Raw genomic sequence first — 13,364 nt, 5'->3', positions numbered from 1 at the left:
TTGTTAGGGATGCTAAGTTGAATACAAAAAAGTAAAAAACATAAAATAATGGGTGTACAAAATCCACAGGGACATGAAGATGAGGGGAATGACAGGAGGTATGTGTCATCCTCTCTCTCTGCAGGAAAAAAAAAGAAAATAATAAAATAAACCTGAGGGCCCCTTGGCAGATCTAATTTAAAAGTCTTGGGGCACTAGCAGCGTGGTTCTGTGTGCGTTTTGCTAGCAATTCTACATGTATTATTGTACACTAGAATATACACAATGCCTGGAGTGACTGGATTCTTTCTGTGCTCTCATGCGCCACTACTACCAATATCATTACTTTTTATTATGTATATCTTTTTGCTTTTTTTTATTATATTTATTATCTTTACTCTCCAAGTCACATTACATACTGGCAATGCATCCCTCTCCCCACAAAAACCCAGTCATTAAGCTTCTACTGCATAATTTCTATGGTCTAAAGGCAGATGCTGCATAGATGATGGAGATCATCATTACTAGGTGTGGGCCAAGGGCTGAGTGTTTCGGGTGTAATTCCTCAACAATGTCTCTGAGACTGAAGTATACTTCAGCTTCGAGTCTCTGGAGCTGTCAATACTTCCTCCTTCCGCCCCCATTCATACACCTCCAGAGATGCGAGGTTTGGGTATATTTCAGCCTTAGAGTCCCCTTCGCTAACCCTACGTACAGATATGAGAGGCATGTGTGTGAGTATATGGTGTTAAATGTGTGTGTTACTGTGTGATGTTAAGTGTTTTGTGTTAGTGAATGGTGTTAGCATGGGTTTGTGTGTCGATGTGTGTTACTGTACAATTGGTTGTGTGTCAGGATTTGCACTCACTTCTGCCACCCATACCCGCCACGACAAAAGGAGGACCAGCTACATAATGATGACTTTGTAACTAGAATACTATGTCATAAAAGCCCCTGTTGGTGTAATGGTCAGTGTCCCAATACTTTTGCCCATATAGTGTATAAACCATGCTTAACTCTAGTGGCCAGGCAGAAATGAAATGCTATTAAATCAGAGTATGATTAATGGTCTGATATCTACAGCATTTACAGTGATGAAGACATAGAGGTTTATTCAGCAATTCACAGGCTTTAGGACTGCAGGTGGGCTCATAACATTTTTGGAGAGACAGCTGCACCTCAAGTAAATTGGCTCTAATTTGGCTAAAATTGCGTGATCCTTTCACTGTTCATTGAACTTTTTCCAATTCTATCGAGTGGGGCTTCTTCTGAGGTTTTTTTTTACATGCTGCTGCATGATTCCTAAGATATTCAGGTAATTCATCAGTCTATTAAGCATTACCGAGAAACCCTAAGATACAGACAAGTTTGTTAATGGTTATTCGGGAACAGTGTGTGGCACGTTTGATATTTTCAGCCATATTGTATTGCCAGATATACGAATACTATGCGCAACATAGTTTAACCCCTTAAGGACTATGGGTGGTCCCTAAGCCCATTGAAAGCAATGCATTTTGAGCCCGTACATGTACGGGCTTTGTCATTAAGAGGTTAAAAAAATTGTAATTAGTTTTACTCTCCTTAGCTATCAGTTTCTCACTTTTCAATTTAGCCCTTTTTATCTGTTTGGCCTCTTTGTACTGTTTAAATGATGCTGCTGAGCCCTTATTTAATGTTATTATAATGTCACACACATATACATATATATATATATATATATATATATACATATACATATACACACACACATTGTTATGTACATATTCTGATCACAAGAAAGTATAGCTTTCCAACAGTGAATAAAAATTATACTGTCAACTGTTAAAAATCTTCAAACGAGGAGCGGGTGAAATGATACATTTAGTCTTTCATTTCTTCTACTTTAATAAATCCATATAAACAGTGTAAACCAATGACAATCATTTTTTAGGGCAGAGCATCTAAGAAAACACATTTATGCAGTTCCCGCTTGTTCTTATGCTGCGGGTTTCAATATCCACAGGGTGGTGACAAATTATTGCAGACATTTTCATGTCTCCCTTATTACTGTAAACAGCCAAAAATCAAAGCAAGATTTTATCTTTTTCTTGTATTTTTTTGCATTAACTAACACTTTGTGTGATTCTGGTTGCCTAATAACAAAGTGTGATCATAATGTGATCATTATTTCTAAATAAGGAGTCCTAAATTACATTGCATGCACTTGTTTGCTAACGCTAGAAGGAAACCAGTAGAGAGCCGTAGACAGATGCCAAGTATTCCAGTATTCATGTGCTGGGCCTGCCTAGACATGAGGGAACAGCCTTTATCCTTTACGTTGCACCCCTAGGCCAAAATCTGTGAGAATAACGACTGGTAGTACTGTCATACCACATAATCTTATTTATTTAATATACTAATTACATGTTTTCTTTAAAAGTCTTATACACTGCAGACATGGCATTAATGCAAGGGTTATTTCTGAACAAAAGAAACCTAAGGAACATCAAAACTAATGCACACTAACCTGAAATGTACTTTGTGTTTTTAGCATAGCACACAATACGTTTGTAACCCCTAGTCAAAGTTTTTGAGGCTTTAGCACACATAGAAGTACCAAAAGAAAGTATCACTGTGTACCAAAATTGTGTCTAGATTATTACACCTATATAGCTGAATGGGAGGCATTTTGATTTCCGTTGCCAGATCCAACACAGGCATTAAAAAACTGGCTCTACAAGAGTTCCAAATGCAATACTTTTTCATTCTAAACTGCTTACACTTATACTTACCAGGCAAAACATTGCTATTTTTTTAAACCATGTTTAAACCTCTCGGTTAAACAGTATTAGCAGATTTAAAAATAAAATCACAGTCCATAACTAAGAATGTTTTCTTGTTCCAGTTTCCATGGAGCCAGACCTTTTCATTATTCTGCCATCTGGACCTATAATTAAATGCATGCGTAAGGTAAGACAATAGAATGAAGCCTGGACTTCTCCCTTTTGTATTATAACTACTAGGAAGGGAGGTCACAAATGGTTCCACCGGCAGGCATATTAGAGTCATTATTGGCATGTTAGCTTTGATGATTTGCTGTTTAATATGTATTTATCATGTGCTGTCTTAGTGATAAATAAATAAATGCATCAGGCAAGTTTTCTTACATTCACTACTCATCACTTTTACTGTACCTTCAGCATGATTAGTATGGAATGTTGTCTTGCTCTGTGTTGAGTATCATAATGCCTTTTTACTATCTCTTTAACTTTCTTCTACCTCTACTTTCAATGGCATTGAATGGTGGGTTATATTTACCTACCATTAAATGTTTTTGCTCACCACTATATAGCCACTTTTTTTCTAAAGGGCAAAAAGTACTTGCCCTAAACACAACTGAACACATGAAATTTGAGAGCACATCTATTCAACTTAGGTAATTATAGCAAATATCCTATTGTGCTCCAAATTCATGGAGGTGATGTAATGCCCCAAATCCAATCATCCAGTTTAGAAAGGGGCATATGGTTATTATAATTTAGATCGAGACCTGTCTGGGTTAGACCATTTGTGAAGTTGCATGCATGGTTTTTAAGGTTCTAAAAGTTTGCTCCACCATTTTGAAACATCCAATTTATATGAAACATGAATTAGAAAGAGTAGTTTTTTTCTCATTTAACAGCATACCATTAGCTGATCAGTCTCAATCATGTTAAACAATATTATCAGTGTCCAATCAAAGTGTTGGGGAAATGAAGAGTACTGCTAAGCAGGAATCCATCTTTTCTTTAGGTGGTGGTATCAGGATTTAGCATAGAAGTCTGGGCAGAGTATGCCTGTGAGTGATATCTGGGGGACTTTGGTTTCTCTAGGAGAACATGGGGTTCACTCTTCATAAAACATATTTAGTGAAAAAGATCAAATATTTCATCTAACCTAAAAACTCCCTCTTTAGTGAATACATCCCTTAACCCCCCCCCCCCCAAAAAGAAAGCAAAACTCACCGTGAACCAATATGGATGTAAAAAATTTAATTTGTATTTTAAAGACCCTGTGCAAAGTCTAAGTCAAGAGCCAGTTATCTTAATTCATGTATACATCTAATCTTCATTGAGGTTTAACTGCCTGCTGCAAGCGTTATATGAAAATCCTGTTTTAATGATTCCATAATAGAGATTATGTAGCATTTTAATTTCTCCCTCATTACAAAGTTCTTCATTTTACTGACTATTCTCTCCCAAATGAATCCAGGCTTCACCTTTTGATTTCTTTCTGCACCATAAATTACTCCATGGTAATTAAATTCCCCTTATCTCTGCCCTTGTTACCTAACTAAATGCCCATTTAAATTCACCAACATGTTATCTCCTTTTTTCTTAAAAAAAAACAACTCATGCAGGTTCTTCAAAATTCTCATTAAACAAAGAAGTCCAGGTATCTCATTTTTGGAAACCTTAGTTCCTTTCCTCTACACTTTTCTCCATTTGCCGCTAAACTAAAATTTTAATGGTGTTTATCAGTAAGAACAATTTTAATGGCAACCAGATGCCAGCACTGGGCAATAAATGCAAAGTCATCATAACAGAGGGCATCCCACTGAATGATACAAACTCCCTCCTGAGACAATAGGGCACTGTCACATTTGGTGATATGCTCCGCAGACAGCAATATTGTTTCATTAATGGAAATACGTTTTCTCTACATAAAACAGATGGTATGGTGACATCAATTATCATAAATAATAAAAGCAGGGTGAGTGAAAAATGCCCAGGGACTGCCTTAGGCACACAAACATGACAGGGCTACAGTGGCACCCCATGACTCTGAAACTACAGCTCTTTTCTACATATGCAATTTTTTCCCTTGGAATACAAGATACTAAGTGATTGAATAGAGGGAAATGCAATGAGATAATATCGAATAAATGGCTTGCTTAGCATCACTGTGCTTATTCAGCCTGAATCTAAAAGAATGAATGGTACTTGTTCCTGGTTATATCATAAGCAGACGTAAGGCATTTTACTTGAAGTACCATTATATATAATAATTGTGTTATCAGAATAAATTGATGTATCTCTACATAAAAAATACCCCATTGATGATGGTACCTAGAGCAAGACATAGGGGTAAATCCATGGATTGAAACCATTAAGGGATAAAATAATGGCTGGAAAAACAAAATGCAAAGAACAACGAAATTTGACTACAAGTACAAGAAGTGTCATTTTGACTGTAAATTGATCTACAGATCAGCCAATTTTATGGGAAAGAGATGGCAATCCCGGAACAGTGTTTTAGAACTTTAGCTAGAAGCTAATGGGCCAAATATAACCTTTTTTTTTGCTATAGGGGGCTACAGGTTGCTACTGAACTGTGTACTATGAAACCTCACGTTGTTCAAACATCTATCTAATCATCAACAATCTTTGTGACAGTGAAAGACCCAAGCTTTTTCACGTTTCCCAGAATGAGGATGTCGTCACAGAGAGGCTTGTAGCATCATAGGCTTCAAGTGCAACTAGATGGAAATGTGCTGATAAGACCTGCGGTACCAAACCTCAAGGAATTTTCGATATGGTATTTTTTAGCTTTATTTAAGTTTTCACGCAATCTATACATTTGTATACTATGTGTTTTGATTATATGTAAAAACTGTAAAATACCTCCTAAATATTCATTAGATGATATCAAATCAGTTGATAAAATCTAGCCCTATCTTTATCCCAAATATGTGCGCACATATCTCGTCATACATTTTACAGGGGTCTACAATGCTTGCCTTGCCAGGAGTATTCATCTTATTTGCACTATGAATCTCTGTGTTTTATTGTGACTTTTAAATTAATGAACATATTAGTGAACATTTGAAAGCTAAACTCCAGTGCACAACAGAAGCAATGAGGAATAAATGTTGCAAACACTTCCTTTTTAAAAAAAAAATAATTTTAGGTATATAACCTCAAATCTAAGCATTGAATTTGGTACTGTGTGATGGGAGTTACTTTACTTACCACATGAGTTAGGATGACCAACTAATAATAAGAGCATTTTAAAAAAAACAGTGCACTAATTCTATTCCTGGGTCAATAAAGGGATTATAAGGAAATATCTATTGTGGCATCTTACAAATCACTTGAGCTATGTTTATATTTCTAGGAAGTGCTGCGAGTGTATTCCTGCTAGCCACAGACGCAGTTTGTAAATTTATGTCATGTATTTTAGTTTCCTATTGATATTGATTAATGGACTCTTAGATTCACAGAAAAACAACTTCTTAATAATGTTTGGGGCTTCCATATTTCCCTGTAGGCGTCTGTATCCAGCAATCATCTCAAATGTTTTATGCATTACGCTATCAAAACAAGTCTAAGTGAATTAAAACACGTCCATTAAAATCCAATTTACCAAAAAAATATGTTTTCAAAACTTTGTCCCTTTTATAACTGTTCCAGCACTGGTCAGAATGCAATGCCATGTACATCCTGTAATTATTCATAGCTTTTGTATAGACAATACATCTGTCTGAGTACCTGAGGGCTGATCTGGGTTTGTCATTTTGTTTTAGCATTTCAAATGTCAAACTTTATTTTCACGAGAAACTTATGAATCTTGATTTTCACAGTGAGCTCATTAGCCAAGAAAATGTTAACTCTCTCAAAACCATTTAATGACTGATGATTGTAATCTGCATTTAACAACAGCAGTTCTCTGTGGGGTATGAATGATTATTCTGTTGTTTGCTTCAACCTGACATTTCATTTTCAAGCTCTTGGCAATATACAGTACTAATATAAATATATATATATTGTGGTAAAGTGTATGGGAGAGTGGTTGATGGGATATATATCTCACCTGGTTTCCTCAGCCAGGCACGGTAGCAAACCCAGGAGCCCTCAGGTGAAGTGGGGAGGAGAAACTGAGTGAAGGAGCAGCTACAGCCCACCAGGTATGAAGCTTTATCTATGGAAAACCTGTTACTTTGCTTTGTGCCAGACCTTAGGCTTGTAGAGAGGTATCCGGATGTTTAGTTAGAGCCGGACAGGCTTAGAGTTTGTTTTGTTTACAAGGTGCTCTGTGCCTACAGCATCCAAATAAACACGCTTTACGTTTGAAACCTGTGTGAATACAGTCATTCTTTTAGGTAAGTCAAGGTCTTTGTTTGTAGTCATATAGTGTAGGGACTGAGTCGGGAGCAGGTAAGGGGGTATGGAAGTGGGAGAGGGGAAAGGTGGGGAGGGTAATTTGGCCCCCACTCTGGAAAAATTCCTGAGGACATCCATGAGTGTGCCTGAAGGCAAAGGGTGGTCACACCAAACATTGATTTAACTTGGGTATTTCTTTTGGTCACTCACTTTGAATTTTGTTAACCTGTTTATTTTGAAAGCATTCTTACTTTACACCATTTTTTCACATCAGGCTAAAACATTTGCACAGTATTGCATATATTTTATAATATTACATACACTGATCAGCCATAACATCATGACCACCTGCCTAATATTGTGTAGGTCCTTCTTTTGACACCAAAACAGCCCTGACCTGTTGAAGGTGTGGTGTGGTATCTGACTCCAAGACGTTGGCAGCAGATCCTTTAAGCTCTGCAAGTTGCAAGGTAGGCCTCGATGGATGCATCCTGGTGACACGCACCCAGCCATCCACGTAAAAGAAAACGTGTTTGGTTTTTTTTTATCAGACCAAGCCACCACCTTCCATTGCCCTGCGGTCCAGTTCTTATTCTCACGAGCCTATTGTAGGCGCTTTCAATGGTGTACAGGGTTCAGCATGGATGTTATTAACTTCACCTGTTAGTGGTCATAATGTTATGGCTCATCGGTATGTAATTCTATAATAATTATGTAGGTGTGCGCATTTCTGTCTTCTCATAAGCCATTATTTATGTGTACAAGACATTCCCCGTTTTAAACATCCATGAAGTGATGCTCCTCATACACGTATCATAACACATATATTTCCTGGAAGTAATGTGTTACAGATTATACATCATAAATACATTTAGTAATTATCATTGGGTGTTTGCTACCCTAGTGGTGTAGACAAAATGGAAGTTATTTATAAAATGTGACCGTCGTTTGCAATCGAGGCTTATCAACATAGGAAACAAAGCATGTCCCTGCTTACTGAATTATTGCATTGAACAATGTTCAAACTTTGTATGAGAATCACTATTTATAGATAACTCTTACTGTGAGCCAATTGGGATATTATTGTGGCTCAGTACACAGTGAACTATCTGAACCGCAGTGATACCAAGAATTCCAGAGGCACAGATGAAATGGATTTTTGGTCCCTTATACTTTACGGTAGCACGGTCCCTGCGGACAGTTCAGTCCAGCCTGGAGAACCTGACTAGCAATTTTAATATCGTACTGAAATTAGCTTTTTGAATTGAGAAACGATTTGAAACCAGCCATGTTGTACACAAGATGTACCTTTGTACATATAAAGCAGTTTTAACTTAGATAAAAAGGAATATTAAATTCCTTCTTCATAAGTCACTGAACAGATCTCGTCTTGACTACGTAGGGCAATTTGGGCCATATGTCATCAACAAAATGTCATAAGGAAATCCGAAAAGCAAAAGAGATGATCCACAAACCTAATAAGGAGAATGGACTAAAGGCTGGAGAAGATGGGTTTATTTATAGTAGGAAAGCAATGGATAAAGGGCATATCAAATTCTTAAACACAGGTCAGACAATAAGAATAAAAAAATGTAAACCCTATAGTTGAAATACTCAAAATACAAAAAAGTGGATATATTCTAATTAAATATAAGTATTACACCTTCTGGTGAAGTGGTGCTGCAAAAACACAGGAACAAACTCCCCAAAATGTTCCAAATTAAATACAATCAAAACCACACAAGTGTCTGTGCACCCAAATAACAAGTGAGTAAATTATATGTGCAACACAAAAATAATATGTACAAAGATACCCTTCCAGCAAGAGTTCCCACACACAGTATCCAAAAGGTTCATATATAAAGGGAAGAGAAAAAAAGAAAAAAAAATATGGTGTAGTATATCAAAGTAGGTCTTAAAAAAAAAAAATGCTATTAAGCAGATGGGACCCTTACAATTTAAAGGGCATAAATATGCCCATACATAGAGTGTAATGGTCTCCTTAGGAGTTTCTTTATCCCACACTGGTACTTGTAGATAAAGAAGTTAGGCAGCGGAGGGGAGTAGGTAAAAACAATAATTTTAATGTATAAAAGAAAGGCAAACTTGTTGTCCTCCATTTCGGATGTTACAGAGTCCAGGCTTAGTGCGTAGTGCGTAGTGCGTAGTGCGTAGTGCGTAGTGCGTAGTGCGTGTTGGCGACATTGGGAGGAGGGAGTAGCGTTACGGAAGTGGATCAGAGGACTAAGACGGCGTCTCTTTGTGGTAGCGCTGCTACGAAGTTTGAAGCCTGGACTCTGTAACATCCGAAATGGAGGACAACAAGTTTGCCTTTCTTTTATACATTAAAATTATTGTTTTTACCTACTCCCCTCCGCTGCCTAACTTCTTTATCTACAAGTACCAGTGTGGGATAAAGAAACTCCTAAGGAGACCATTACACTCTATGTATGGGCATATTTATGCCCTTTAAATTGTAAGGGTCCCATCTGCTTAATAGCATTTTTTTTTAAGACCTACTTTGTTATACTACACCATATTTTTTTTCTTTCTTTTTTCTCTTCCCTTTATATATGAACCTTTTGGATACTGTGTGTGGGAACTCTCACTGGAAGGGTATCTTTGTACATATTATTTTTGTGTTGCACATATAATTTACTCACTTATTATTTGGGTGCGCAGACACTTGTGTGGTTTTGATCCTATAGTTGAAATGTTTATTTACGGGAATAACAGTAAAGATTTGGAATTCACTACCTACAGAGTTAAATATAAAATATTACTTGATACTCTATGCATAGTGTGAAATGCAGGAAACTGTTCTTTCATTCCTTTTTGTTTTATCTGTGTAAATAATGCAACTTGTATAATATGTATTATATCATCTTAGTTGCCAACTTTCCTGTTTTTCCTGGGACAGTCCCATAATTTGGAAGCTTGTCCCTGTACTTTCAGTGTCCCAGCACATGTCCTTGGAAATCTGTAGTTGTGGCTGTCAGCAGGGCTTTGCTAAGGCGGGTGTGAGGGGTGCACTGTATCCAGGCGCCACAAGGGCCTGTCTTCGTACCAGATCACGGATCTACTTCTAACCAGCCCAAAGTTAGGGGACCATGAGGTCTGTCTGTTCAGACCTCTGCTTCAGTGTTCCCTTGCACTGCGTACTGGTGATTGATACTGAGCACCAGAATATGCCGCACGCAATAAATGGGGAGAGATAGTCATAGGTAAAGGAGAGATAAAGAGAAAGAAGAGCGATAAATAGAGAAGGGGTAATGAGAAAGTGGCGAGAGAGTATGTTTGTATTTAGTGTGTATATGTAAAGGCAAGTGTGTCTAACGGCCAGTAAGAGTTTGGCTGCAAGGTGAAGTGTGAGCTAGTATGTGCACGCGTGAATGTGCATGTATATGCATATGTGTATAAGCAGACATTGGTAAGGGCAGTATATGTGTGTATTTTGACAGTCTATCCATACTATTACTGTTTTGGGGCAAAGGGACTAATGACTGACTCAAACACACCTTCAACCCAGGGGCACTATTTACAGTTGTTTTAAATATATAAAAATATATAGTGTCCTTGGAGAAGCTGTGCTACATATGTATCTAAACCATACCAAGAATGTATGGTAGTGTTGGTGGGAAGTTTGTGATATAATCTGCACCATAGTAAGTAGGTGGGGCTAAATTATGCAAATTGTGTGGGCAGGGCTTTAGGGCAGTGGGTGTGGTACATTTTCAAGTAAGTATTTCATAGCTGTGCCCCTGGAATTATTTTCAGGTGCTGCCAACTATGTATTTTTCTTAAAAATAACCAAATATCTCCAAAGCTTTTATACTGATGGAAAAGTAAAAAGTGCAAGCTGTAAGTAGGGCCAATAAATGAAATTAGTTATCATTAAAGCTGTGAAGGTGGCAGTTTCCCTTCTTTAAAATCCTCAAGTATATCGGTAGCCCTCAAGGCCTTCAGTATTATGAACAAAATCGTACGGCTTCTATTATCTTTATTTATTCTTACATGTTAGTAAAATGTTACATTTTCACATGCTTTAAAGATGGAAAGTATCAAGGCTCTTGTATCTTGATCAGAAATAATACTGCACCGTAATATTAGCCACTTTACAAGCTTGATATTATTACACAAATGGCAGCTTCCCCCATTCAGAAAATGGAGAATTAAACCATCATAATCAAAGCAGTTTCCATACCGCTCTTATAGTAGGAGCTCACAGCTGGAATTGCTGCTAATTCTTTTATTTCCACCTCATTCACCCCTGCTATTTGACACTTTCAACAATGCCATTTTCTGAAAATGTTCCCTGGAGCTCATTTTAATCTCTTTCAATTTGCACAATGGAATTTTCGTGGTCAAAAAATAAGTACATGGCATTCAATGACGGATCGTCCAGTGGCCAGGATGGAGAGTCTTGGTAATGTGATCAACTGGCAAGGGAACTCGGTCACAGGAGGTCAAGTGCTAGCATATTTCAGGGCCAAACGATCATGCTAGCCTGACTTTCTCTCAAAAAGAAACCATTCTTTCATACCCTTACATAATACGTTATGGTATTTGGTGGGTAAGAGAGGTTAACCTTGAATAGAATAGGTCTTTCTCCTCGACAGCTCCTTGCTTTCCGCAATTAACCTTGTTTAAGACTCACCATGGCAGGTCAGCACATAGTGTGAAACTGATCAGAATGCATGATGAGTCCCTTGGAGAAACTGATCTCACTTGTTCTGTAGTAACTGTGACAGAATTTAGGGGCACAGTAGCAAGTCACCTTGTGTTCAGTGTTCCCTCTAAGCTGTGCGCTTGTGTGCGCGCACATAGCTTTTTTAGAGAGCGCACATGTGCAAAAATTGTGCGCACAAGTTTTTCCTCAAAAAAGAAAAAAATAATTTTTTTTAAACTTTATGCGGCGCGGATATTGGGCGCACAAAATTTTTGCTCTGTGAAACTTTGCACAAGAGAAATTCTCTGCGCACGCAAACTAAGAAAAATTAGGTGGAACATTGCTTGTGATACTTTGATTTTCTTCAGATTAGAAATATACTATATATACATATATTTATGGAAAAATCTGTATACAAACTGGATATCTATACATGAATGTATGTACCGCATGTATCAGCATTTTCATTGGCATGTATTCATGGAGTGCTCTGACATATAAAAAAACACGGCAAGGATTGTATGGGGCACAACAAGAGAAGTTTGCCCAGTTGTGAGTATACTGTACATTTGAATTAGGACTTAGAAATTCACAGCATTTTTTCATACATAGCACATCACATGAATACAGCGTTACAGAATGAGTAAATTACACAGTACAATTATTTTTGTAATAACCTACTGCTTGCCATTTAACAAGGGCTGTGAGGTGGTTAAAGTAGATTTCAACATTCAGATGTGGTTAAGGGGTTAATGAAGGGAATGAGAAGTCTCTGGTCCTAACAGCCAGCCAATTAGTGGATGAAAGCAGATCCAGGAAGCAGTTTTTACATTATACTGCAAAGTAAGGGGTCCTGCTTCCCGCACCCATCTCCGCTCATCACGATATTGCTTTTTTTTCCCCCTTTAATTAGTTCTTGGAAGAGAGAGTGAAACACATGTTATCATTGCACTTCTTATCACTATGTTTTCATAGCATCAGTTTAGGTAATATTTTTCACTTCATAACTGAAAATAATTTCACATAATCTCGCCATCATTGATAAAAACTTACTTGGGAGTGTGGGACTCATCCACACGATGACCCACTTGGAATTCATGTGACTTGCTCCGATGCAGGGAGGTAAATCCTGGAATTAGGTGAATAAGTTTCCTGGATGAAGGGGGTGGGGTGCCTGGTGGCTTCAGCTTGTTTCTTCGTCTAACAGGAGGTGTGCCAGGAGGGGTCATGGTGGTGACTATGTTAGGAGTTCGTGGTGGTGGGTTGCTGTGCACCGTGTGCCGTTGACGTGGGGATGGCGGCAGTGAACGGTGCCCAGTCTCTGAAGGTTGGCACATTCCTGGGTACGATTCAACAGCCAATCTATCTATATTACTGTACATGGATCCATGAGCCACCGGCAAATGGCAGTAGTGCTGAATACATTTTGACTGGACTTTGGGGCTCTGTGAGAGATGTGTTCGGATCCACTGGGCAGTCTCTTGCTGGGTGATGGGGTTATTTTCTTTCCCTGTCTCTGTGGCAGGCCATGGAATAGCCCAGTCTTCTTTAGAAAGACTGCTTCCTGTGGATAAAACAGAACAGAGTTTGGAATC

General features: G+C 38.0%; 1 protein-coding gene across 2 annotated transcripts in view; it reads right to left on the bottom strand.

Annotated features, from left to right (window-relative positions):
- LOC149289049 (kinase suppressor of Ras 2) overlaps positions 1 to 13,364 on the bottom strand; it is a 175,801-nt gene that overhangs the window by 77,193 nt on the left and 85,244 nt on the right. For both annotated transcript variants that reach the window (XM_089491065.1, XM_089491064.1), the window contains exon 4: positions 12,823 to 13,333. In XM_089491065.1, coding sequence (XP_089347191.1) covers positions 12,823 to 13,333 — 511 coding nt within the window. The remainder of the gene's footprint in view (positions 1 to 12,822; positions 13,334 to 13,364) is intronic.

Source organism: Sceloporus occidentalis, unplaced genomic scaffold, assembly GCF_023333645.1.
Source record: "Sceloporus occidentalis isolate IW3139 unplaced genomic scaffold, rSceOcc1.0.p SCAF_48, whole genome shotgun sequence".
NCBI classification, from domain to species: domain Eukaryota; kingdom Metazoa; phylum Chordata; class Lepidosauria; order Squamata; family Phrynosomatidae; genus Sceloporus; species Sceloporus occidentalis.
This window is presented reverse-complemented; position numbering and strand designations above follow the sequence as displayed.